At 45.1% G+C, this 25,158-nt stretch overlaps 1 protein-coding gene across 1 annotated transcript; it reads right to left on the bottom strand.

Annotated features, from left to right (window-relative positions):
- LOC119176843 (uncharacterized) lies at positions 1–25,158 on the bottom strand. Its single transcript, XM_075878691.1, has 4 exons — positions 24,982–25,158; positions 15,782–16,822; positions 11,349–11,530; positions 1–1,872 (listed from the first exon to the last, which is right to left on the bottom strand). The coding sequence occupies exons 2-4, from the start codon at positions 16,716–16,718 to the stop codon at positions 1,768–1,770; spliced, it is 1,224 nt and encodes a 407-aa protein (XP_075734806.1). The 5' UTR covers positions 16,719–16,822; positions 24,982–25,158; the 3' UTR covers positions 1–1,767.

Raw genomic sequence — 25,158 nt, forward strand, 5'->3', positions numbered from 1 at the left:
TTCAGTGCTTGTAGTCCACCTCCAATCAGCGGTTAGGCCAATTGAGCGAGGTTACTGTGAGCAAACATGAACAGTATTTATGCTATAACGCGTTTTTCTGCGAATAAAAGCAAAAACGTTATCACAACGCCCCCATCTCCAATATTACTTAAGGAAACCACCTACCCTAAAATAAGTGGCTGGATCTATTTCTAGTCGATTAACTAATTGGTGAAGGCTGCAGCTAAGGTCCTGTCGGGAAAATGCGTTTTATTGAAATGCTTGATTTCGAGTTGGCTTGGCTACATATTAGTTTTAGTTTCTTTTACTTTCTGCCTCTGGTTCAAATGATTGCAAGTAATCATAGCTTGCTTCATGCTTATGAAATTCTTGCAGCAGTGGTTTGAAAATATGCGAGTATTTACTTCTAATAGTGTGCACTTTAGTACACGTTATGAACTAAATGCTTCTAAAAATTATTACAGAGAATGTCCTGGCGCCAACATTCTGACAAGCGAGCTTTTCTTCGTGGAGGCAACGCTGTTGCCCTGACGAAGACAAGTCATCTTGCCTTAACACTATTTATAGCGATGTTCTTCCTACAAAAACTTGTGATCGCTTCAAGCTTTCCGTGCCTCTGAACTTCAGTCCCATTTCGTGCTCAAACAAACATGATTGAGGTGTTGTACTTGCGATTGTTAACTTTCGCATTGTTTCGTATATTCTGGCCTCAACGTTTGCACATTATATCCACATGTCAGTTGTCAGTTCAAGCTGCTTTTATAAATTGCTTCTTTCACACTACGTGTATGTCTGCTTTCTTATACAAAACGTGCAATAAAAAAGTTCATTTTATGTGTGCTGATCGAGTTTCGTCTTACTGGGAAATCATTCAGTTTAACTTTCACATCTTCAAAAAATACGAACAAAATCAGGATAAAAAAGATTAAGAAAATTTTACGAATGGCCACATCGCCCGATTCTCCAGCGGACCTGAAAGACGGCACGAGCACATTCCGCTTGCATGCGAAGTGAAGTGGGAAAAGAGGGTTTCCGCGGCAAGCATCCTGCTTTCAATTTTCGCCCTTTACCTTTATTTCTGACATCACTAGTGATGTCATGAAAAACATCTTCTGTTCTTCATTTATTTCTGGTAAGATGCCCGGCAACCGCCAGTAGTGAATTCGGCGCTGCTGCAGCCTAGAGTGACTACATGCGAGGTATATTTCTGCCCCTGGTGTCAGCGTGAGGAAGCGTCAGTTATGGTTGGATCAGCATGCCTGCAAGATGCGTTGAATAGTTTGTTTTGTTTGTTTTTTTTTCAAAGAAAAACGGACGTTATAGTGGCCGGTATGCGTGTTATTCCAACGTCTGACTTGTTCGTGTGGTAATGGCGTAAACAAAGCCGAAATCGATCTGTTTTGCATCTGACTTGCGTTAGTGGGAAAGCTTTGAGTGATTGATATGTGGGGTTTAACGTCTCAAAACCTCTATATGATTATGAAAGACGCCGTAGTGGAGGGCTCCGGAAGTTTAGACCACCTGGGGTTCTTTAACGTGCACCAGAATCTGAGTACACGGGCCTAAAACATTTCCGCCTCCATCGGAAATGCAGCCGCCGCAGCCGGGATTCGAACCCGCGCCCGGCGGGTCAGCAGCCAAGTACCTTAGCCACTAGACCACCGCGGTGGGGCGAGTGGGAAGGCTGGTCCAGCTTTTCAAACGACCTTATTTGTCGTATATTTCTGTTTTTGTTTGGCATTTATGTTTTTTTTTTCATTTATTTCTTCACTCTTGGAAATTCATTTGCAACACTGCTGCAAACTCTGGCAAGAGGAAGTCTTGAAGCGATTCCCAGTCTACACTGATCCCTCCTGAGTGCTCCATGTGCGTCTGAAAAAAAAAAGAAAGGAAGGATTGTATTCGGTTATTCTAAACTCTAATAAAGAGTTCTTTGAGAGCTTTTTTTGTTGTTGTTTCAAGAAGACCACCATGAACGAATAATCGCCTAAAAAGTTTCACTGGCATTAAATCAAAACAATCAGCAGTCAAGAAAGTAGCGCAATCTTGACACGAAATACGACAGTTTCAGCTGTCACCTCCGCTTGGCATTCCCAGTACCGCCGGATACCTAACGGTTTGTTTGAAGTGTAAGGCACGACAGTAATGAAAACGGATAGAGGAAGAGTACGCACACACACACACACACACACACACACACACACACACACACACACACACACACACACACACACACACACACACACACACACACACACACACACACACACACACACACACACACACACACACACACACACACACACACACACACACACACACACACCTGGCACCCTTCCAACAATGTTTATTACGAAATGAGCACACATCATGCGCTATCACAAGTCCTTTATGCAGTTTATGGCCTGTTTTATCTCCAATAAAAGTGACACATAATGTTTCGGTCGACTCGATGGTAAGACTTTTTTTATCTAAGATTGTTTTCAGCCACTGCTAATGTACGAGGTCTGTTAGAAAATTATGGAACCTTTGGTTGAAGAAAAAAATTCGCATAACTGGAGCGTCGGAAACCTAATCACCCTCAAGTTAGTCTCCTTGGGACTCCACACTTCTTTCAGTGGTGCTGCCATTGTTGGAAGCAATCCGAGAAGACCTCTTTGGAAATGGAGTTAAGCTAAGCTGTCGATGCAGCCATGGATGATGTCCGGTGATGTATGAAATCATGCCTCTTTCAATGACCTCGTGGTATTGGGAAACCACTAGAAGTCGCCGGGTCCATAAAAGGACAAAGGACAGTAAGGAGTCTGTTTGCCTAACAAGTCAGAATCAAACGCCACGAATTTGCAGAAGCATCGCCGTGATGGATGCGTCAGTGTATTGCTGACCACAACTCCGGTCACCTGCACCGCACATCATCACCCACATGGCAGAGGACATTCCTGTAGTAATCTTTGGTGATCCTTCGATCCTGTGGTGCGTATATATACTCTTGGTGATCCATCGTGGGAGTCAAAGAAAGCAGCCAGCATCACTTTGGCATTTCTGCGCTCTTGGTGAGCCTTCTTTAGCCTTGGTGACGCGTGTAAAGCTTTCAGTGTGATGACTGGGATTTGATTTCCGGATTGTGCCTGTCTCCCCAAGACAGAGTAGCAGTGAATATGGCGTTTATGAAGTCGAGGTTACTGTTTGTGGAATGCAGCATGTCTTGTGAGACTTGAATGCGAAGATGATTTTGCTGCACCGTGAGCCGCTTCGGCACAAAGTTCACCGGTCTCTTCATGACCAAATCTTAGGTCACAATGAAATGACAAAAAAAGTGCTGATGCCCAACTATTCCACAATTTCTGGGGTACGCACATGAAGGTCCAGCATCAATCACCACATCGTTCACTTCGGCAATGACCGGGACATTTCGGCCCGTGTATGGCCGACTGGATCGTGGCTCGCTCTCCACCGAAGTACGGTCGTCTCTAAACTTGTTGTACCACTTAATATGTGTGTGGCTCATAGTATCGTCATGGAAAGCCGTCAGAATCTAATGGTTTCCAATTGGCTGTCGCCCAGTTTTTAGCAAAATTTGATACTGTAACGCTGCTCCAGTCACTCCGTCATTTTCTTGCAATAAATAAACTGACGATAGCAGCGTACTAACTCACTCAAACGCTGCTTCCCAGTGACTGACGCTATCAGCAGGCGGGAAAGAGGAAAAGATTCATGCATGCACACGAACGTTCAAGGTCGGCTGATGCAAGCGCGTTTAGTATCCATCAGGTGTTTGCGAAAAAAATAAATAAGGACGGATACTTTTCCAACAGACCAACAGGTTTTCCCGCTAACTTTAGTCTAAGTGCCAGCTAAAACAATACACACGCCTTTGAAATAATCTGAGTTCCAAGCTATTCAATTCATGTGCCAAATATTTATTACAAGCACTGAATTCAGTTAGGCCACGTGCCAGTGAGTTTAATCCAAGTGCCACCATGTTTAGTCCAATTACCAACGGCTTGAATTAAGGTGCCAGGCAGTTTAATCCACGCACGATAAACACATGGTTTGCCACTTTATACAGCGTAAATGTCGGAATAATGTAAACATGAAGTGACAGGAAGAACTTTTCTCTCGCCTATACATGCTAGCTCTAACCACTACGCCATCGCCGCCTGCGATGGCGTAGTGGTTAGAGCATCCGCCTCGCATGCAAAAGGTTCGTGGTTCAAATCGTGGTGCCGCACAGCTCCCAACTGGATAAAAAAAAATCCGCGTGGTGATGGAACTGTATTACGAGGCCTGGGGTGTGGCCTCACTGGTGACCAGTGACCAATGCCGGTAACGCACTCCCTCACCAGAGAAGGATTGGCCACCCCGGTGCAGTATCTGGCCACTACCTCCCACCATGCATACGTCAATTAACTCATGGCCCTCAGTCCCCAGCAGCTGCGAAGCAACCGACCACGGCGGCAGCAGATCACAACGCAGCAGAGGATGCTAAGAATCTCTGGATCCGAACAGGCCGCCATTGGAACCTGAATTTGGCAACGTTCAACACTAAAACCCTATCTAGTGAGGCAAGTCATCATCATCATCATCATCATCATCATCAGCCTGACTACGTCCACTGCAGGACAAAGGCCTCTCCCATGTTCCGCCAGTTAACCCGGTCCTGTGCTTGCTGCTGCCAATTTATACCCGCAAACTTCTTAATCTCCCACATGCTTACGTGAGGCAAGTATAGCTGTACTATTCGAGTTATTTGAGGAGCTGGAGGCTACTAAATGGGATATAACAGGGCTCAGTGAGGTTAGGAGGACAGTGGAGGCCTATACGATGTTACAGAATGGGCACGTTTTTTGCTGTGTTTGCTGATAGAAGAGAACTGGCAGTGGGACTCCTAATTCAGAGAAATATAGCTGGCAGCACAGAGGAATATTATAGCGTTAATGAAGACGTGGTTGGATCGTAATTAAACTCAATCAATAAGAGATACAAGATGAATGTGGTACAGGCTTACGCGCCTACATGCAGCCATGATGATGCTTCAGTTGAAAGCTTCTATGAATATGTGGAAGCGGCAATGAGTAAGGTAAAACGCAGTATATACTATACCTATGGAAGATTTTAATGCAGAGGTAGGGAAGAAGCAGGCTGGAGACCAGGCAGTAGGAAATTATGGCATCAGCACTAGAAATGCCAGAGGGGAGCTACTAGAATGATTCGCAGAACGCAATCATTTACGTATTTTGAATACCTTATACCAAGAACAAGAAAACCGTAAGTAGACATGGAGGAGCTCTAATGGCGAAAATAAGAACGAAATAGACATTATAATGAGTGCACAACCAGGCATCGTGCAGGATGTGGAAGTGGTTGGCAAGGTACGATGCAGTGACCATAGAATGATACGGTCTCGAATTCGCCTAGAATTGAAGAAAAGACAGATACAGAAACTGATACGCAAGATGCCACTCAATGAGCTAGCACTGAGAGGGAAAGTAGACGAATTCAGAGTCTCACTTAAAACAAGTACTCGGCTCTTATTGAGCAAACCAACCTTAGCGTAAACACAATGAATGATAATCTGACGAGTATCATTACGGAGTGTACAGTGGAAGTTGTAGGCATGGTAGTTAGACAGGACACTCGCAAGCTTTCCCAGGAAACGAAAGAACGTCAAAGCATAAAAGTCTCAAGTACGACAGACAAAATGGAACTGGCAGAGCTTTCGAAGTTGAATAATGAGCGTAAAGTATCCGATGTAAGAAGGTATAACATGGAGAGAATTGAACACGCTCTGAAAAACGGAGGAAGCGTCAAGCAGTGAAGAGAAAACTTGAGATAGGCAAAAATCGGATGTATGCACTAAGGGACAAAGAAGGCGAAATAACTACCAATATGGATAGGATAGTTAAAATAGCGGAGGAGTTTTACAGAGATCTGCACAGTAGCCGGGACAACCACGACCTTAATACTACAAGAACTAGCAGTAACCCAGATGAAACCCGACCAGTAATGATAGAAGAAGTCAAAAAAGCCTTGGAGAGCATGCAAACAGGCAAAGCTGCTAGTGAGGATCAGGTAACACCAGATCTACTGAAAGATGGAGGACAGATCGTGTTAGAAAAACTAGCCAACCTGTTTACGACGTGTCTCCTGACGGGCAGAGTACCAGAGTCTCTGAAGAATACCAACATCACCTTAATACATAAGAAAGGATATGACAAGGACTTGGAATAATTACAGGCCGATCAGCTTGCTCTCCCTAGTGTACAAGCTATTTACAAAAGTAATTGCTAACAGAGTTAAGAAAACATTAGAATTCAATCAACCGAAGGAACAAGCAGAATTTCGAACAGGCTACTCAACAATTGACCACATTCATACTATCAATCAGGTTATAGAGAAATGCTCAGAATATAGCCAACCACTACGTATACATAGTGTTCATAGATTACGAGAAGGCGTTTGATTCAGTAGAAATTTTAGCAGTCATGCCAACAATGCGGAATACGGGCGTCGATGAAGCATACATAAACATCCTGGAAGAAATCTACAGGGGATAAATTGCTACCATAGAGCTTCATAAAGAAAGCAACATAATACCAATCAAGAAGGGTGTAAGGCAGGGGGACACAATCTCCCCGATGCTACTTACCGCGTGTTTACAGGAGGTTTTCAGAGACCTAGAATGGGAACAGTAATGATTGATTGATATGTGGGGTTTAACGTCCCAAAACCACTATCTGATTATGAGAGACGCCGTAGTGGAGGGCTCCGGAAATTTAGACCACCTGGGGTTCTTTAACGTGCACCCAAATCTGAGCACACGGGCCTACAACATTTCCGCCTCCATCGGAAATGCAGCCGCCGCAGCTGGGATTCGAACCCGCGCCCTGCGGGTCAGCAGCCGAGTACCTTAGCCACTAGACCACCGCGGCGGGGCCATGGGAACAGTAAGGGATAAGAGTTAATAGAGAATACCTTGGCAACCTGCGCTTCTCCGATGACATTGCATTGCTGAGTAATTAGGGGACGAATTGCAACCTATGATTAAGGATTTAAACACTCAGAGCAGAAAGGTGGGTCTTAAAAGTAATCTGCAGAAAACGAAAGTAATGTACAACAACCTCGGGAAAGAGCAGCGCTTCAAGATTGGTAATAGTGCACTTCAAGTTGTAAAATACTATGTCTACTTAGAGCAGGTAATAACCGTTGAGCCGAACCACGAGACTGAAGTAACTAGAAGAATAAGATTGGGGTGGATCACATTTGGCAAGCGCACTCATATCATGACAGGTAGATTGCCACTATCCCTCAAGACGAAGGTATATAACAGCTGTATCTTGCCGGTACTTAGCTACGGAGCAGAAACCTGGAGACTTACAAAGAGGGTTCAGCTTAAATTGAGGACGACGCAGCGAGCAATGGAAAGAAAAATGGTAGGTGTAACCTTAAGAGACAAGAAGAGAGCAGAGTGGATTAGGGAACAAACAGGGGTTAAGGATATCATATTTGAAATGAAGAAGAGGAAATGGACATGGGCCGGGCATGTAGCGCATATGCAGGATAACCACTGGTCATTAAGGGTAACTAACTGGATTCCCAGAGAAGGCAAGTGAGTTAGGGGGAGACAGAAGGTTAGGTGGGCCAATGAGATTAAGAAGTTTGCGAGTATAAATGGGCAGCAGCAAGCATAGGACCGAGTTAACAGGCGGAACATGGGAGGGGTCTTTGACCTGAACTGGACGTAGTCAGGCTTATGACGGCGACGACGACGACGACAACGACGACGACGACGACGATGATGATGATGATGACATGCTAGTGCTTATGAAATGAGGTGCAGCGCTATTCCCCCCAAATGTTTTGGTGTCATAGCTTCAAACTAAAATTCTGTTTGTATTAATTGAATTTACGGTTACTAAACGTATTTGCTCATACAGTCCATGTTAGCCTATGCTTCATCGCTACTGCATTATTCTGGCTAATCATCTACACCAACGCATAAGCAGAGACTCGTGTCGTCTGCTCAGTAGACGGCATTTGTCTGCTTATTCGCTGACGCGTTTGCAGTTGTCTGCTCAGCCTGGTAAGAACGATAGTGACCGTTCGATGATATTCATCTATTCTTGAAATCAGAAATAACCATTTAAAAAACTAAACTTGCATTTATTTGGTTCGCGTGGAATTAAGTTTTTAATAAAATCAGCAAAGGAGATATTCCTGTTATTGTAACAGATGACGCTAGTGTTGCTGAAGTGTGTCTGCTTGAAGCATATGTGTTTCATCGGATACACATAATTTTGTTTCAATAAAAAAATAACAGCTAATTTGAATGTAAAATATGACTTCAGTTATTCACAACAGAATCTTGAGTTTGTCTTATGTGCATTGCATGATGAAAACCTCTTCAAATTATATGTAGTTTGCTCTGCCCTCTGATGGGCTTCTAATTTCTTGATTATGTATTTTCTGTTTACCCATCACTGCCCACGGCAAGGTTGTCTCAACTTTGGTTTGCATTCCGGCATTCCAATAACCATAGGCCGTCCTTCGCATTACATGACTTGTCGCGGTAATGTAATGCTATACAAATCCAATTATGAGCTTTATTGACGAACACAAAATATTTTTTAACATGTTTCTGCTTTTTCTTTTGTTGCCATTAAAATGATTTCACTCGAACCAAGTACTTATCTACAAATGCGTACATAGCAAAGTAAAAACGGCTCAAGTGAACAACAGCAGTAGTTTTTTTTCACAAATACTAGCAGCGAGTACACACAATAATGACTTGTTCTACTTTGAAACTATTGTCTTATATATTGTAGTACCTGCATTTCGATTGCACTGCCGTTTCTACGGCCCGAATTCTGCTTTTTGTACATGAATTAAACTGACTGAACCCTGAATTGAAGTCATTGGAAATTGGGTGAAACATGGCGGCACTTAGATGCAACTCAATGGCACGCGGCTTATTTGAATTGGCACTTGGATAAAATACTTTGGCACCAGGAATAAATGTTTTGTCAATGGAAGAAATAGCTTGGCGCTCAGAATATTTCAACGGCGTGCGGATTATTTAGGTTTGCAGTTGAAATAAATTGAGCGAAAACAACCTGTCGTATGCCGGTGGTATGATACTCGTGCAAACAAACCACTGTTACATTTTAGCTCATCCAACTATAAGCTCTTAAAACGTACTATAGCATCGTACAGAATCGCCAACATCCATATGCGCTAAATGCTTCTAAGAAATCATGCCCCCATTGAGCAGGTGGTATAGTACCCTCAAGAAGGCTGACTGGCCGTAGCAGGCAGGGTTCCCACAGGACATTCTGGTGTCTGTGGTGAAGAAGATTCAGAGGAAGTCAGGGAACTGCCACTTGAACGAAGAGCCGCCTCAAGCAAATGTAAAGCTAGCAGTGATTTGATCTCTACACCATGCATGTGTCCCGTGATTTGAAAAAGATTGCCGAGCAAGCTCATCTGAAGGTGGTCCCCTCTGCCTTAACAACATTCCAAGCTCTGCAAGAGGACTAACCCTTGTCTCAGGAAAGGTCCGGTTTGCATCGTGAACTATAAGGACTAGTGTGTATTCAGCTGTCAGACGGGTGTGGTCTACGAGATACCCATGTTGTGCGGTGGAAAGTTACTATAAGTGAAACCGAGCATGGCCTGAATTAATAATAATTATTGAAGCCAAGAAAATAATATAAAGAGTTGATAAGTGCGTTAGCATGGCCTCAACCTAACTGTCACCTATAAGAAATTGTTTTACCTAAATGTGAGGGCGCATTGAGGCCTTGTGACAGTGCGTCGTGTGTACATATTGTAAGCTCATTTCAAAATAAACATTGTCTGCAATGACAACTTTGTGTGCGTGTGGGTTTCCCCTTTTTGACGCTTGGTGATCGCGGTACTCATACTGAAAAAGGTCTTCACTTTCACCTTCACTTCCACTCCCCTTTCACCTCCTTTCTACGACTCTGCTCCGCGCTCCCTTATGAGTTGCAGAAGTATGTGTATTTCCTAACCTCAAACGACCACCTCTTAATTGACTTAACTGTAATATCAGTTTTCAATCTTTGCTTTCTGCTGTTTGTGCCATATAGATTTAAGAAGCAGTTACAAAGACACTGTTGTGGGTTTTTGTGGTAGTTTTTGTTTTTTCTTCAACTATCCTGTAACTTTTCGTATGAGCAGACATGAACATTGCTGCGCCGTAGAATTTTACATGTAAGATGATCAAACATTTAAAATAACTAGCTCATCTCTGTTATATAGCTATTTAAAATACTGATCAGACCTAGAAAAGGTAATTGATCAAGTGCATTAATCAAGCACTGTCACCGTGTGTTTATCTTGTAATAGTTTAAACGGCACTATAGCGATGACAACAAAAGAAAGAACACGTGCGCAGACTCGCAACTACAATTTCATTGAGTGAAAGATGAAGAAAAGTGTAAATTTAAGGGCTCGTTTTTTTTTCTTAGACTCAATATTAAAGAGAACTAGCAGACAATAACCCCAGTAAAAGTATAGGGGTGCTATTATAAGTAATTGTGATGCAAATGTGAAGACAGAAAAGAGGAAGAAAAGATAACTTCTCACCAGCAGTGAAAGATGACAAACGTATACAGTGAGCATAAAAAGACAACACGAGCTCATTAGTCAAAAATGGGCACATGAATGCTTCAGTCACATTGTAGCGTCTAGATATAGCAACTCGCAGTCAGCAAGCAACACCGACGGATCGCTGACTCACTTCAGCACTGCAGGAATCATGACATGGAGAGGTGCCTCCCGCTTATGGGCATTAGGACTGCAATGCACAGGATCTATTCGAGGCTTATGCGATCAGATAATAGGTGGATTTTTCAGCAATTCGTCGGTGGTGCTTGCTGTCTGCAAGGCGCATATCTTGACGCTGTATTGGGATTGAAGCGCTGATGTCACCATCTTTGGCCAATATGCTCATGTTGTGTTTTTATGCTCACTGAGCAAGACAGCGAGTTTCGGCGGCTGTTGCTGTGCGCGCGATCTACCCTAGTGTTCTGCCGGTGCTGCCTATCGATCGGGAGTTCGTGGCCAAAAAAAAAAAAAAAAAAAACGTCGTTACAACCGAGTCGTCATGCGTGTGGCGTGCTGAGTTTCACAACCAACAGCATAATATAACCATCCCAATCTACCAATCGGAGCCCGATATTTTCAGACACTTCTTCAGCTACGTCCGTGCCTTCCGGTAACGCATGCAGCGCAGTCGATCAGTTGGTCCATACATTTATCAGAGTCTAAAAGAACACCTGGCGCGCACTCCAGCAGGACCATGTGGTCGGATGTCACGCACATACCTCTTGACAAGCGAAGGTTGTGCTGCTTGCCGCGTCCGGCAAGTCGTCGTCCTTGATAGGCAACCGCTCCGGTTGGATGACTGTCTCGCGGGGCTTGGGCGTCGGTGGAGGTTGGGCCTGCCCATCGCCGATAGGCTCAGCGCCAACGGTGCTAGTAGCGTGGTTGTCACTCTGGACAGCTTCTGCGCCGTTATTCAAAGCGGAAACCATCATTGTCGTTTCTTAATAACGAATGCACTTCCGATAAAATAAATAAATAAACACTGCATATTGAGCTATCAGAAACGTTGTTGTATGTATGCGTCAGAGTTTCCAGAATAATTATGACCTCCCTGGTGTCGAACATAAATCAATGTGCACAAGCATGTCTTCTCTTTTTCGTAACCACTTCCCTAAAAGTGCGGAAAAGCGGTCGTATTCCAACCACGTCAGCAGGCGTGGCCTTGGCAGTAGCAGAAGCGGAAAATCGTCATAAGAGACCGAGGTGATGCATACGTATAATAAACGAAACATCCAATGCAGTATAGTCGGATACAACGTGGTATTGCTTCTCAAAGGCGCGTGCACACAAGCCCGCACAAATGGCCGCTCTGCGGACAGACGTCATGAACCAGCCTTTGGTGAGCACTGCCCAGTGCATGAGCGAGACTATTTCTTTATACGCGTAAGCGATCGGCTGCCGTACTTCGGTCGTCTTGGCGGGGCCTCTGCGGACGTCATCTGACTATAGTAAGATCACCCTACTCTCCCTCAGGTAAGTTTCAACGTATTACCACGGCCTCTGGATGAAAAAGTAGGACACTCCCGACAGTCGACATGTTTATAATGTTGTGCTGCCCCAGGGCAACAAACACGTGAGAAAAAAAAAGAGCGTCTGGACACATGCTGATGAAAAACTAGGTAGCTTTGCACCACGAACAGCTGCATATTATGCTCTGTAAATGATTAAGCTACAGAAGCAATGTCCTTTGGGTCCAAGATGCGTGTGCCTCGCCTATGTGTTCGGTGCGCATGGTTAGAAAGACAATAAAACGTTTTTTTTTTCATTTGCTCCGCCGCAGTGGTTTAGTGGCTAATGTACTCGGCAGCTGACCCGCAGGTCGTGCGATTTAATCCCGGCTGCGGCGGCTTCATTTTCGATGGTGGCAAAATGCCGCAGGCACGTGTGCTCAGATTTGGGTACAAGTTAAAGAACCCCAGGTGTTCGAAATTTCTGGAGCCATCCACTACGGCGTCTCTCATATTCCTATGGTAATTTTGCGACGTTAAACCCCACATATCAATCAATCAATCCTTTTTTTATTTTCTTTTTCTATGGTAACGAAAGCAGCTACACGAAATGCTCACACTAACTAAAGCAAATCAACATCTCCAATACCAAATCGATGATGTGTTAGATATTACACCACAATACACACATCATTATGCTGATTTTTGGTGATTGTGGTGTCTGTGCTGACATTCATATGTCAGCGTTGCGACCACCAGGCATCACGGTCATTGAGCGAACTACATTCATATGGGCCCGAGGAAGCATGACACCACCCGTGTTTTGTCACCTATATACCACAAAAAAAAAAGCCTACGGTCATTTATCATGATAAATCTAAGATTCATAGGGCAGTGCAAAACATACTAATATTTTGTTATCGCAGTTAACGCTCTTCAACCATCAAGTGAAACTGAATTTCAAACTTGTTCATCATAATTATTTCCTATTTGTTTTAGTTTGTTTAAGACAGTGAATTCACCTTCAAGGAACGTTCTTTCTTATCGGAAGAGAAGCAATTGCGGATCCGGGAGAAGAAAAAAAAGTGCCGCCACATCCACGAAGTGAATGATGATGAGTGGGCGAAGCTCCGGAGGTAAACCTGGTAAACCATGAATCCTCCGTACATTTTGCCCACTCGATTTTATTGCAACGCTCCCCCTAGCGTACGTCGCCGCACTATATCGAACGATGACACGCGCCATATGTGGCATCATTCCTATTTTATAACACCTCGCATCTTTCATAATCAACTACACGTACCGCCGTCTAGTTTATAACATCTTGCATCTTTTGGACGGACGGACGGATGGACGGACGGACGGACGGGCGGGCGGGCGGACGGGCGGGCGGATGGACGGACGGACGAACGGATGGACGGACGGACGGATGGATGGATGGATGAACGGGCGGGCGGACGGACGGACGGATGGATGGATGGATGGATGGATGGATGGATGGATGGATGGATGGATGGATGGATGCATGGATGGATGGATGGATGGACGGACGGATGGACGGATGGATGGACGGATGGACGGATGGATGGATGGATGGATGGATGGATGGATGGATGGATGGATGGATGGATGGATGGATGCATGGATGGATGGATGGATGGACGGACGGATGGACGGATGGATGGACGGATGGACGGATGGATATGGCTGTACCCTTTAGATCGGGCGGTGGCTAACGTAATACTTAATGCCGTCAGCTACAAGTACCGCCATCTAGTGAACACTGCAAGAACTGAACGAGAGGTGGCTACATACAGGGGACGCACAGCCCACGCCTTAAGGAGCGTCGCTCCTATAAAAAAAGATGGAAGGGGGGGGGGGGTCCGGAGGTGCGAAGATTTTAGTTTTGGAATTTTAATGTATGCGTTAAAGAGGAGGATTCATCAAGTCCTCCCAAAGCTAACCTTCTCCGTCGTGAATATTCTAGATCTGCCATTGAAAGGAACTCGCATAGTTTTCATATATTATCAAAACTGCCACAGGAGTTTGTAAGGTTCACACTGCAAGAGGTCAAGTGGCGTATTGCTGTGGAACTTTTAATGTTGTCTATGTCCTGCACGTACCTTATACGCATGCACATCAGATATTACGCCGTTTGTCCTCATTGATATGATACTGCGTGAGGTGAATAGACTTAGTGAATAAGACATTTTATTGAAACGAAAATTGACATTTTCTGCGGAACATCATTCGTGATCTTGCCAATCACGATTTGAGAAACTCGCCTTTTTGCGTACACGTTCCATTAAGAGCGAAAGCCATCTCTGATTTCCTAACAATTTTAATCAAGTTACCGTCTGAAGGTTTTGTCTCGTAAATTTGAAACCATGAGATTCTGCGTATTATTCTTACACAGCGTTGCAAAGAAAGCCACTTTGTTTCGTATCACATTTTGCAAATGAAAAGGATGAAGACGTTGAGAGATAATCTGTAGCTTCATCTAGAGCGAATGCTCTATATAACCTATAACCTTATTGACATAAAGGCGCCTGTTGCTATCTGGGTTTAAGATAGTGTGTAATATATACCTACTTGCTGAAATATAGGTCTTAATTTTTGGGAGGCATCATATAACACAAGGTGGGCCGGGGTGGTTATAAAAAATACATCGCTACAGTTTTTCACGACAGTCATCATAGATGCCTGGTACTGACAAGTACCATGCATTTACGCCACGTGGTCAAAGTGCAGCAAGAAAGCAACGCTCAGAAATTATGCTGCGAATCTATAGATAAGTTGTAAGTTATCCACTCCTTAATTTGATTCTTCCACATACTGAAGATCTTTTTTGGTTATTTCTATTCATATACCGCCAAACTCCCGATTAATAACTGGAAACGCTCTGAGTGTCCATTTCCATTTGCGGACGACCTTCTGCGGCCAATAAAGGGAACCTATATACGTGGGCGGAGCTAATGCAGACGTGTTACTGCGGCGTCACGTATAGTCCGGCATAACCTGGTCATAACTTGACAGCGCTTGTTGTTTCTTAGAACAGATACGAAATAAACATCGCTTCTACGTGCTTCAAAATAGCAGAAAAGTAAAAAAAGGAGTATTCAAACTGATGTACAGAAATGAGTAACTGCGATAGGAAGGACAAGAAATAAAAAAGAAAAACTTTCTATGGTGGTTACCCGTATCTTTCTATTCTAGTAAACATGTACCAAGTAGAACGGCAAAAAGTATTAGTAAGTTGTCTAGCCCTTTTGTCTTATTCAGATGTTTAAATAAAATGATTGTTGTCTCTTCGCAAACCAACGTGGATGAGAATGTGGGCCTATTTGCTGGAGTGCCTCTATATTGTGCGCACATAAAGAGGTAAATAAATGCCCCCCCCCCCCCCACAATGACAATGGGAAACCACCGGCCGCATTACACACTATCTTTATATAGATGACGTTTTAGGTGACGTCAGCCTAAGAAGAGTAGAACTGCATGCATGGACGCTTAGAGGCAAAGCCTCAATAATCGTTCATTTACGTCTATTCTTTTTACGCTGACGTCACCTAAAACGTCACCTATAGTTAGTGCGTGTGGCTGCCGGTAGTTACGCATTGTCGTTTCATGGGCGATCTTTTCACAATGAGTGACCTTTCACAGCAGAAAGTTGGCCACCAGTATGGTATAGTCGCTAGACATACCCAACACCACCGTCTTCACGGGTGGTGACGCTGCTCTCCCGTTTTTCTGCACCGGTAACGGCTCCGCTGAAGTCGCAAGCAGGGCAGGCGCTGAAGCTAGAGCTTTCGGATCAAGTTTTTCAGTAGGCTCTTTCTCAGTGGCGGGAGCTTTTTCGTGCTGAGGCTTGCCCGTGGGTTCGGGTGCCTTAACACCCTCAGTGTCCATCGAACTTGCCTTCGCCTCCTGAGTAGAACTAGGCCCGCTAATCTCCACAGCTTCAGCACTCTTCTCGTCTGGCATCTTTTCCCCTGGAGTATTTGGCGTTTGTACCTTAGGATCAGGCACATGTTGTTCGCTTGCTTTCCCTTTGAAATCCCCTGGCCCGCCATCTTCGTGCTTCCTCTGAGACCCTTTGCTCGACGATGCCAGCTCTTCTGGTGGATGGTGCCCCACACCTGCCGTCCCACCATGTTGCATCGAGCTGGCTGTCGTGGCCATTTTAGACGACTCAGATGCCTTACCACTCTTCGAGCTCGATTTTCTTTTCGATTTCTTTTTCTTGCCCTTGGGGCCTCTAAGCTTGTTGTATATTTTGCGAAACACACTTTTCCGCTTGCCACCCGAACTCTTCCCACCTTTCTTGCGAGACTTAGAAGTCTTGGACTTTCTCGTGCTGCTGCGGTCATCGCTTTTCGACGCTGTTTTTTCCTGGCGCGCTTTGGATTTCTTCGAGGCTGCCTTGGCCTTGGAGGGTGCCCCTACGCCGCCCCGTTGTTTGTCTCCGCGTTTCTTTGCCGCACGCTCCTTCTTTTTTTCCGACCTGATGGCTTTCGAAGCCGACGAATCTTTTGACTTGCTTCGTTTGGATGACTTCGTGCGCTTCTTCCCGTCTTCCTTCGTTTTTGGAAGTTTTTTGTCCTTCTTCACCTTCTTAACATTGTCTTCTGTCGAGCTCATCGTGTTGCCGTTCACGCCTGTATGAAGGCTGGCGTCTGCTACCTGACGAAATTTGCAGTCCACTCCTGAGTTGCTGGCTCTTTTCTAGTCCAATGCCTCTTTACCTTGAAAAATAAAAAAGTTGGCGTATAATTGGCCGTGCTTGTTATTGTGTCAACGCTTATTCGAAATGTAAAACTAAATGCACTCACAATTTGGGGAACGCGCATAATAAACATTTCACTAGGGTGTGTATCACTCCATATGTTGACCAGTATGCTATACATTTGGGATGTCTCCTTCATTTTATTGTCATTGTCTTTTGCGAGAAAATAAGTACCTGGGCAAGGAGTTTCGCTCGAACATGCGCGTTCGGCATTTATAGAACGTTAACCTAATTTCCCTTGACGTTTTAATTGATTCATTTCAGTTAGTATGCACAAGATAAAATAAATCACGACCGATTGTTTGTAATCAGAAAGTTCTCATTCCAAAGAATTCATGCTTCGAAACGAGTTAATTTTAATACTAGACCCGTGCCATGAAGCATATTGACATTCTTAAAACACCCCTTCCAATCTTGTTTCCATTAAATCCATCATCCTGACCTTGCAACTGTCGAACAAAATATATGCACATTGAAGGCACGCACATGTTGAATCAATTGGAAAAGAAGCTTAACTGAAAAGAGATCGATTGCCCTTTACGAGCAAGGTATAATACCGGCCCTCATCAATAAACGTCAATAGGCTATATTTAAGCGATTCCAGAAACCACCGAGGGTGCGTGAAGCACTATAGGAAAAAAGTGTACGTTGCGCGCGCCGGCTGTTTAGTTGCCCACTCCTAGTTAGCGCCGTGGGACCATCCAACAATCACAAAAGAACAAAAAAACATGGTTGATCTCTTCGTAATATGAATCGATATAACACGAAAGTAAAACATCTCCTTACAGAAGTAGTCAAGTAACAACGTCTGGTGGTGTGGACAGTTAAAGCACCGTTTAACGTAATTGCATCCACGTTGATGCTTAGTGATACATCTTCATTCCGACGACTGACGTCCATGATTAATGATTGTTTAATGATTAAGCATGCCCCTGTGGTCATTGATGCCAGTGGTAGCTGTATTAGTTAACGGTAAAAGAAGAACCAAAGAAAGGGGTGTGACAGCCACAGGAGCATGATTGATTGTACGCCGAACTTGGGTCGCCTACTCGCAGCATGAACGCCACTGCCCTATTAGAGGGAAACGCAAGGTGCGTTAGGTCTTCCCTGGTGAGCTTAAGGGGGGAACGCCGAGTTACATCGAGGCGAACCAGGTGCGTTGCTGTATGCGTTGCAGAACTAATTTAAATGCGAATGCATTTCTTATGACGAATTCCACTGGTAGATCCGGAGCGGCCGCAGAAATCCTGAAGCGAGCACTCAGATTGCGCCAAACCAGTTCTGCGAGTGGAACATGTGAATGCCCCGCCTGAGGTAACTCGGGAAGTTGTTTACGCATACGTCGCTAAACCAGCACAGTAAGTGATTTTATTTTCCGCTGTCTGCGTTTCAAGGACAACTGTGTCGCCACTGCAATGCACGCATTTCCACTACACAGTCGCGGATAGCAGGGGAACCACTTTCCAATTTTAGGAATGTAAACAAGTGCACAGGGTTACTAGACCGCCTCAAAAAAACGCTGAAGGCCACCTAGCTGCCCGTGTCCAACTGTACCGTAAAGGACGGCAACGCTTTTCTGGAGTTCTGGTGAAATCTGTTTCTGCAAGACGGAGCACGTGGAAAGCTCCATCACGGAGTGGGTTGCTCTGAATCTATCAGTAGAAAATGTGAACTTGCTCCGAGTCTACCAGCGGAACGCGGATTCTAAGGCGCGGAGGAAAAAAACTTGCTCCCGCTTGATGAGTGGAATTCGATTTTAGTCGGTCTATATCAGGCGTCCATTAGGATCCGTCCACCGCCCTCTTCATCGCAACAGCGGCGAGCGCGGGCGCTTATCCTCGCCCCTAGCAACTGGAGAATCTGATGCAAGAAAGTGTAGGAGAAGGTAGGTGCAGTTCTTCACCTCTCTTTCTCTCACCGTTCTCTCTTTCTCATCTCTGCGCCCCACTTTCCTGTCCTCTCGCGCCTCACTCTCGACTATGGAGGAAGGAAAGGTAGAAGAGGCTCTGATGTCCCTCGTTTTGAAGCCGCAGTGAAGCCGGAAGGCTGCCATATTGACCGGGGAAATTCTCCTCTCTTGTTTACCTATGAATGCGAAGCAAAAGACGCGACTCCCTCTCCAGCTCGGAAAGCACGTGGGCTGCACAGCGCGCGTCTCGTGACGATCCGTAACTAATGGAATGGGGCTCAACACTCTGGACCGGCGTGACACCTTCGGCGAAATCATTTCGTCCAAGTATTAACAGCGAGTAACGGCTCACCGCCAAAGAAACAAGTACAAAAGAACGCGCACTAGATGCACTGACAACAACTGTTTTAACGTCATTAATTCAGCAACTGTACAGACAGCACGATCGGTCGTGCGCCTTCTACGGTTGCATTCCGCCACGCGGCCGACGGAGCGTGTGGCCACTGTGTTCATGTTCCGCGTGAAACTGACGGGCGTCATCATTCTGTGACCATAGTAACTGACACTTGAACGCGGTTGCTCTAACATTGAGATTACAATGTTGGGGGCGAGTATAAAGAGTGTTACAGAAATGGTCTTTTATTACGCACATGCAAGTTGTTACTGTACACAATCCCAACACGAAACTACGTATGTGCCCATGCTCCTCATTGCGTCTTGCTGGGCACAACAGTTTCGTCCGTTGCCACAAGCAGGAGCACTGCCCAACCACCACTGACCTGCAAGGCGTTCGCGGTCGTTGCGCTACGTCATGGTGTCCAACGCAATTTCGCTGAACACTTCAAATGCTTTATCCACGTCATCCGCCGCACGACATATGGATATGCGCTCGTTCTACGCACTTCTTAGGCCCCGTGGTGGACGAAAGGTTTTGTAAACGTTGCTAAGAGTATAGTAACTGCTATGAGAACACTGCGTAACCAATAAGGCGGCGCAGAGCACGGATATTGTCCGCCAAGACTCAGCACGAGACCTGGGGAGGCACACATGCCGCCGCCAGCCGCGGCCGTTCACTGCTAGACCAGCTACACTGCACAACACGTAACCACAGCAACGCCGCCATTCTGCGCAGTGAATATGGCCGCCATGATGTCATTTCCTCCACACTTTTCACGTAGCGCGCCGGCTGGGCATGCCCTTTCCTATCTTTCCTTCCTCCGTGCTCTCGAGCGTTGGCTGGCTGGGTGCCTCTCAAGAACATCCGAAAATGTGTGCTCGAGACGCCACTGTGAAACGCCAATGCCGAGCCGAGAGCGCTGTCTGTTTTGCTCACTTCATAGTATTTTTTTTAACCATGCACGCTAGCTACTAGAGCTGGAAACGCATATCGCGTTTCTCGCGGCAGAAAAACGCATCGTGCGGCGAACGACACTATTAGCTGCACGGTGTGAGAGAAAAAAAAGAAAACATTATTCTTCTTTCTTCTGACACTGGGCTCCCACGTGCCAAACGCTGTTATCCATGCTACGAAATGTATTCGCATTTTCTAACGATTAACTTCGGGGAAAGTGGGGGAATCTTTTGGTATGAATTGATGCTACGTGCAACGCCGACGCTTTGGGTAAGGACGCCAGTTGGCAGTGTATAAAGGAGTTGACAAAATGGAACTTGTATTGGAAGAACATCGTATAGGATGGAGGCGTAGAAACGAGTTATAGGAACTAATCGCGGATTTCACAGTCATAGTACATTATTACAGTTCAGCAAGAGATTTGAAAGGCAGTGGTAGACATAAAATGCGGCTTTTCAATCAAACAAACTATGTGAACGTGGCGCAGTTGATAGCATGACTGGCAGCTGTCGTTGCCGAGCGAAAACTTGCGCTTCAACTCCTATAACGGAACTTTTTGTATTCTGATGTGCTCTTTTTTAGACGTTGTTTCCGTGACGGAAGTACATCACGGAAATCTTCGTGGCCCTGCCGCGGGGGTGTAGTGGCTAAAGTGCTCGGCGGCGGGCCCACAGGTCACGGGATCCAATGCCGGCTTCGGTGGCTGATGGAGACGAAAATGCTGTAGGCCCATGTGCTCAGATTTGGGTCCACGTTAAAAAACCCCAGGTGGTCGAAATTTCCGGAGCGCCCCACTACGACGTCTCTCATAATCATATGGTTTTGGGACGTTAATCGTGGCGCAGTTGATCCCCACGTATCAATCACGTATCTCCACGTATCAATCAAAGAAATCTTTTTGGAGCCCGACAAAAACACTCTTGTGTTAAAAAAAAAACGTCGTTGCTTGTGGACTATTCTTGAATCCAAAATACTACGTATGCCTGAACATACATGCATGTTTCTCAGCTTATGAAATGCGAAAAGAATGATGCAGTCATTGTATGTTACGAACAGATGTATATGCTTGTAGCAATCAAGCGGCATGCGACTTATCACTTGCCGATGCACACTGTCAAAACAAACTGTCTTGAGCTTCCTGAGCTAGAACACCAAATTAATTATTCAACGAATGCTTGTTCACAAGCTGAACAATTATTCGTCCGTGATCGGGTTTACCTTAACTGCAGAGAGGTGTACAGTGTTAATGTATATAGATATCATTTGATTTTGACGAGTCACGCGCAGTACAAAGGGACCATATTTTAAACGCTTTTAAAGAAGAAATGGTTAGAACTGCAATATATATGACAGGTGTGTTGGTTTGATAATTTGTAGTTTCTTGATGCATGCTGTGTAGTTTCACTGTGAACATGTTTACATGTTTGCGGGCATTGTAGCGCCGGCTTAGCGAACGTATAGTGTTTAATTTCACCTCCACACATTTAACTATTCTTAAACGAGGAATTGTGATCCCATGCTTATACGCACGACATCGAGAAAGAATTGTACACACAAGATGAGCAGTAGTTTTGAACGGCAAATTGATCCCCTCAATGACTAGCGGGGTATTCTGCGTATTGTTGCATCGGTTTGCGAAAATCGGTTCACGTGGCAAAGAAAGAAACTTATGAACGTAATCCATCCTTGAAAACTGTAGACACTATATATATTTTTATTGCACATATACGTATAAGAAGTTGCATGGCTTGAAGAAAGCATAGAGAAGCGACGTGGGTTGACGGTAACAAACAACGCTGGACACGGGAAGGTGAAAGAACGACAGAAGAGTGCGGTAAACTATAGCGACCATGGGCTTATTTCTGGGATGCGCAAGATATACAGGGTGCCCCAGCTAGCTTTAGCCAGAGTTTCAAAATATGCTGACCCATGCAATTACGACGTCACCAAATGCACTAAAATAATATATGGGCGTCTGCTCTCTTATTTTTTGTTTCATTGGTGGTTTATACCACCCCGTCAAACGCAAAAACCAGCGCGTTTTGCATATACCGAGAGCCCCTACTCAACAAAAGATTGATGGCGCATAATTCTATCACATTTGAGTCATTGGAAAAGTTTCAAGTGCCTGCATGCATCATACCAGCTGAAGGCTGCATGATACATAACGTCATATATAGATAGTAACACGCGCTGGCAGTTACTCTGAGAGAACGGCGTGAGTATTCTATAGATCCCCTATAAGACCACACTGAAGGCCGAGATGGCAGCGTTCGATTGTAAAACTGTCGACTATGCGCAATCCGCAAGATCTAGCGACACCAGCACCAGAAAAAAAACATAGAGTAAAAGTGCATTAACAATCGTCGTCGACATAAGCATTAGTGACCACTTGAGATATTTATTTGAGTTAGCAAACCAGAGCGCTATGTAGAATCAGCCGAATTTCACGAAACTCGGGATATTTTCGAGCTCTGGTGACACCCCCTTATGAACGAGCCAACAGTACTAAAAATTCAAATCTATCCTTCTGCGTGCTGCGTTTCATTGGTTACGATGAAACCACTCATCGCGGCAAGGACGGTCGAATAAGTTGGGTGGTGTTTTCAAACCAGAAGCATCTTCTTTCATTTCTTTGTCGTTCCGCTGAGTATACAGAAGCGCACCCATGCAATATATGTGTCAGAAGCTTTTTGAGATGATATTTTTTAGAGGCACGGGGTGCCTAAATTTATTTTTAAGCTTTTAATGCCTGCAGAAAGTCTGTTTTAGAATAATCAGCAGGGTGGCCTATGAGATCAGTACCGGCCGAGCATCTTGCAATATCGCGACCGCAGCTAAATCCGAGGCCACGTGTTCCTCATCGTGCCCAGCCTGTAGATTTCAATGCGCTGCTCTGCTAGTGCGCGTCGTCTATGTCATCATCACCCGCTAGCACCCAAGCACGTGCGGTGGGCTAATTAGCGTTTTGGCTGGACGGTATACTTAGCTAGTTAAGCTAGGACATGCTTTGACCAAGCTAATTACACCAAGTCAAGGTAAGGTCGAGGTAATAACGCCACATCTTAATGTGCTGATGAAGCCATGCAAAGCTAGAACCTGGCAATCTGAAGCATTCAGTTGATTAGCTCACTAAACTATGCTAATAAACACGACGTTAATCATGATCGCGCCAAGTAAAATCTTGCTAATTAGCCCTTACTGATATAATGCCAATTAGTATCCTGTTATTCAGGATTACGTTTAGAAGCTTCATACTGATCATATCCTTGCTAATTGCACCCAAGATAATTGCCTTTTAATTGAAGCCTTTTCGATTAAAACAAGACAACTCAGTCAATTTGTACAATCAAAATTAAGACAGAGCTGATGTGTTCTACACTTTGAAGCCGACCAGGCACAAGAGTAGACGACCAACTTAAAAAGCTGCAAGAAGCAGGGTCATGACAAGCTCCCCAATGGATCCAGCCTTGCACATGTTGTGTAACCTCACCAAATTATTTTATATACAAAGAAGCTGCCACTAAGCGTTCACAGTATCAAAAACTTGACATTCACATCAGCACCATCACAGTCACGAGTTGAACTGGGGCCTCCTCAGAATCAACGAGTGTGTGTCCGAGTTCACGTGTTTATTAGTTTGATTGACAGACACTCGCGGCGAAGATCGCGTACGCCCACCACGTTTGCTCGTGCCAAGGAGCAGCACTCTCATCGAGTGGCAGGACTAATCTATATCAGCTTTATCGCGCAGAGTATGCACACACGCACGCATAAGTAAAAGTGATATCACCACGCTGCTACAACGTCTCGCATTCAACTTCCCCGCGCGTACGACGTATCCAATCACAGCCGCGTTGGCGCCATGATGCGAGTGGCCCTGTTGATCACGTGTCCTCATATTTATCTACAATATTTGATAGAAGCGAAATGAGCAGCAAAAAAAGCCGTTCTTTATTCTATGAGAGTGCCGCGTGCGCACCCTTGCTGCCTTCAAGCCTGGAAATTTCCATGCTGCAGGTGCAACGAAAGAACCTGTCCGAAAGTGAACATACGCTCACAAACAGGCCCGTGGGGACCGCGTGTTGAGTTGGCAAAAAGATAGCGCGACAATCGAGCTAACGTCGCTGCACTGTTGAAATGTTGACTGAGTGGCGGCGCTGACGTGTTCTCACGCGGTGTTCCTTTGATAACCACCGCAAACGTCCAACATCCGTTTCCAACGCCACGCGCGTTCCTGTAGCCATTTTTATACACGCTGCTATCAGGCGCTCCGCAATGTCTACATGTCATGGCCGCCGTAGAGTGAGATCGAAGCAAGCTCGTCTGCCCGAGAAGCTCGGGCCATTCTGCATAGCACCCCTAGAAAATGTTGCAATTACTAAGTGTGCAGTCCCTGGGGTAAAGGCAGTACATGATACGCTGCATCATGTACTGCGTGATGGTCAAGAAAGGGGCATGATATGAAAAGCGAAAGAGATGTCGCACTTTACCAAGATTCAAAAGCTTTAATCTTAGCGTTAATCACAAACATAAACTACAGCTGTATATGTATACATATACTACGAGCCAGGGGCGTAGCTAAGAGAGGGGGGTTCACCTCCCACCCCCCGAAGCTAATTTTCAATTTTTCTTGCGCACATACACACGCGCACACACAAACGAATTCAAAAATTACGTAAAGAATCATTGACTACCCCACTTCTCTGAAAAAAAAAATTCTGGCTACACACCTGGTACGTGCAAAGGTTTGAGTGCATCCGTTAACTGCGCGCGTCAATCGGGCGTATATGATGTATATATAGGACTAACAAAGAGTTGCTTTTGCTCTGTTTTGAGCCCGTGTAGCCGTTCTTACCTTCGTGAGGTTCTCAGGAATCGATGCCGGCACTGGTGGTTGTTAGGACTCTTCCAAAGAACGACTCGGAAGGTTGAAGTGCGCGTTCTGTAGCCTAAAACTGTGACTCAATTATGTAGACGATGAAGATCATCTGAAAAAGGGTGCATACCCACTACCTCGCTTCTTCATTGTTGT

Source organism: Rhipicephalus microplus, chromosome X (assembly GCF_043290135.1).
Source record: "Rhipicephalus microplus isolate Deutch F79 chromosome X, USDA_Rmic, whole genome shotgun sequence".
NCBI lineage: Eukaryota > Metazoa > Arthropoda > Arachnida > Ixodida > Ixodidae > Rhipicephalus > Rhipicephalus microplus.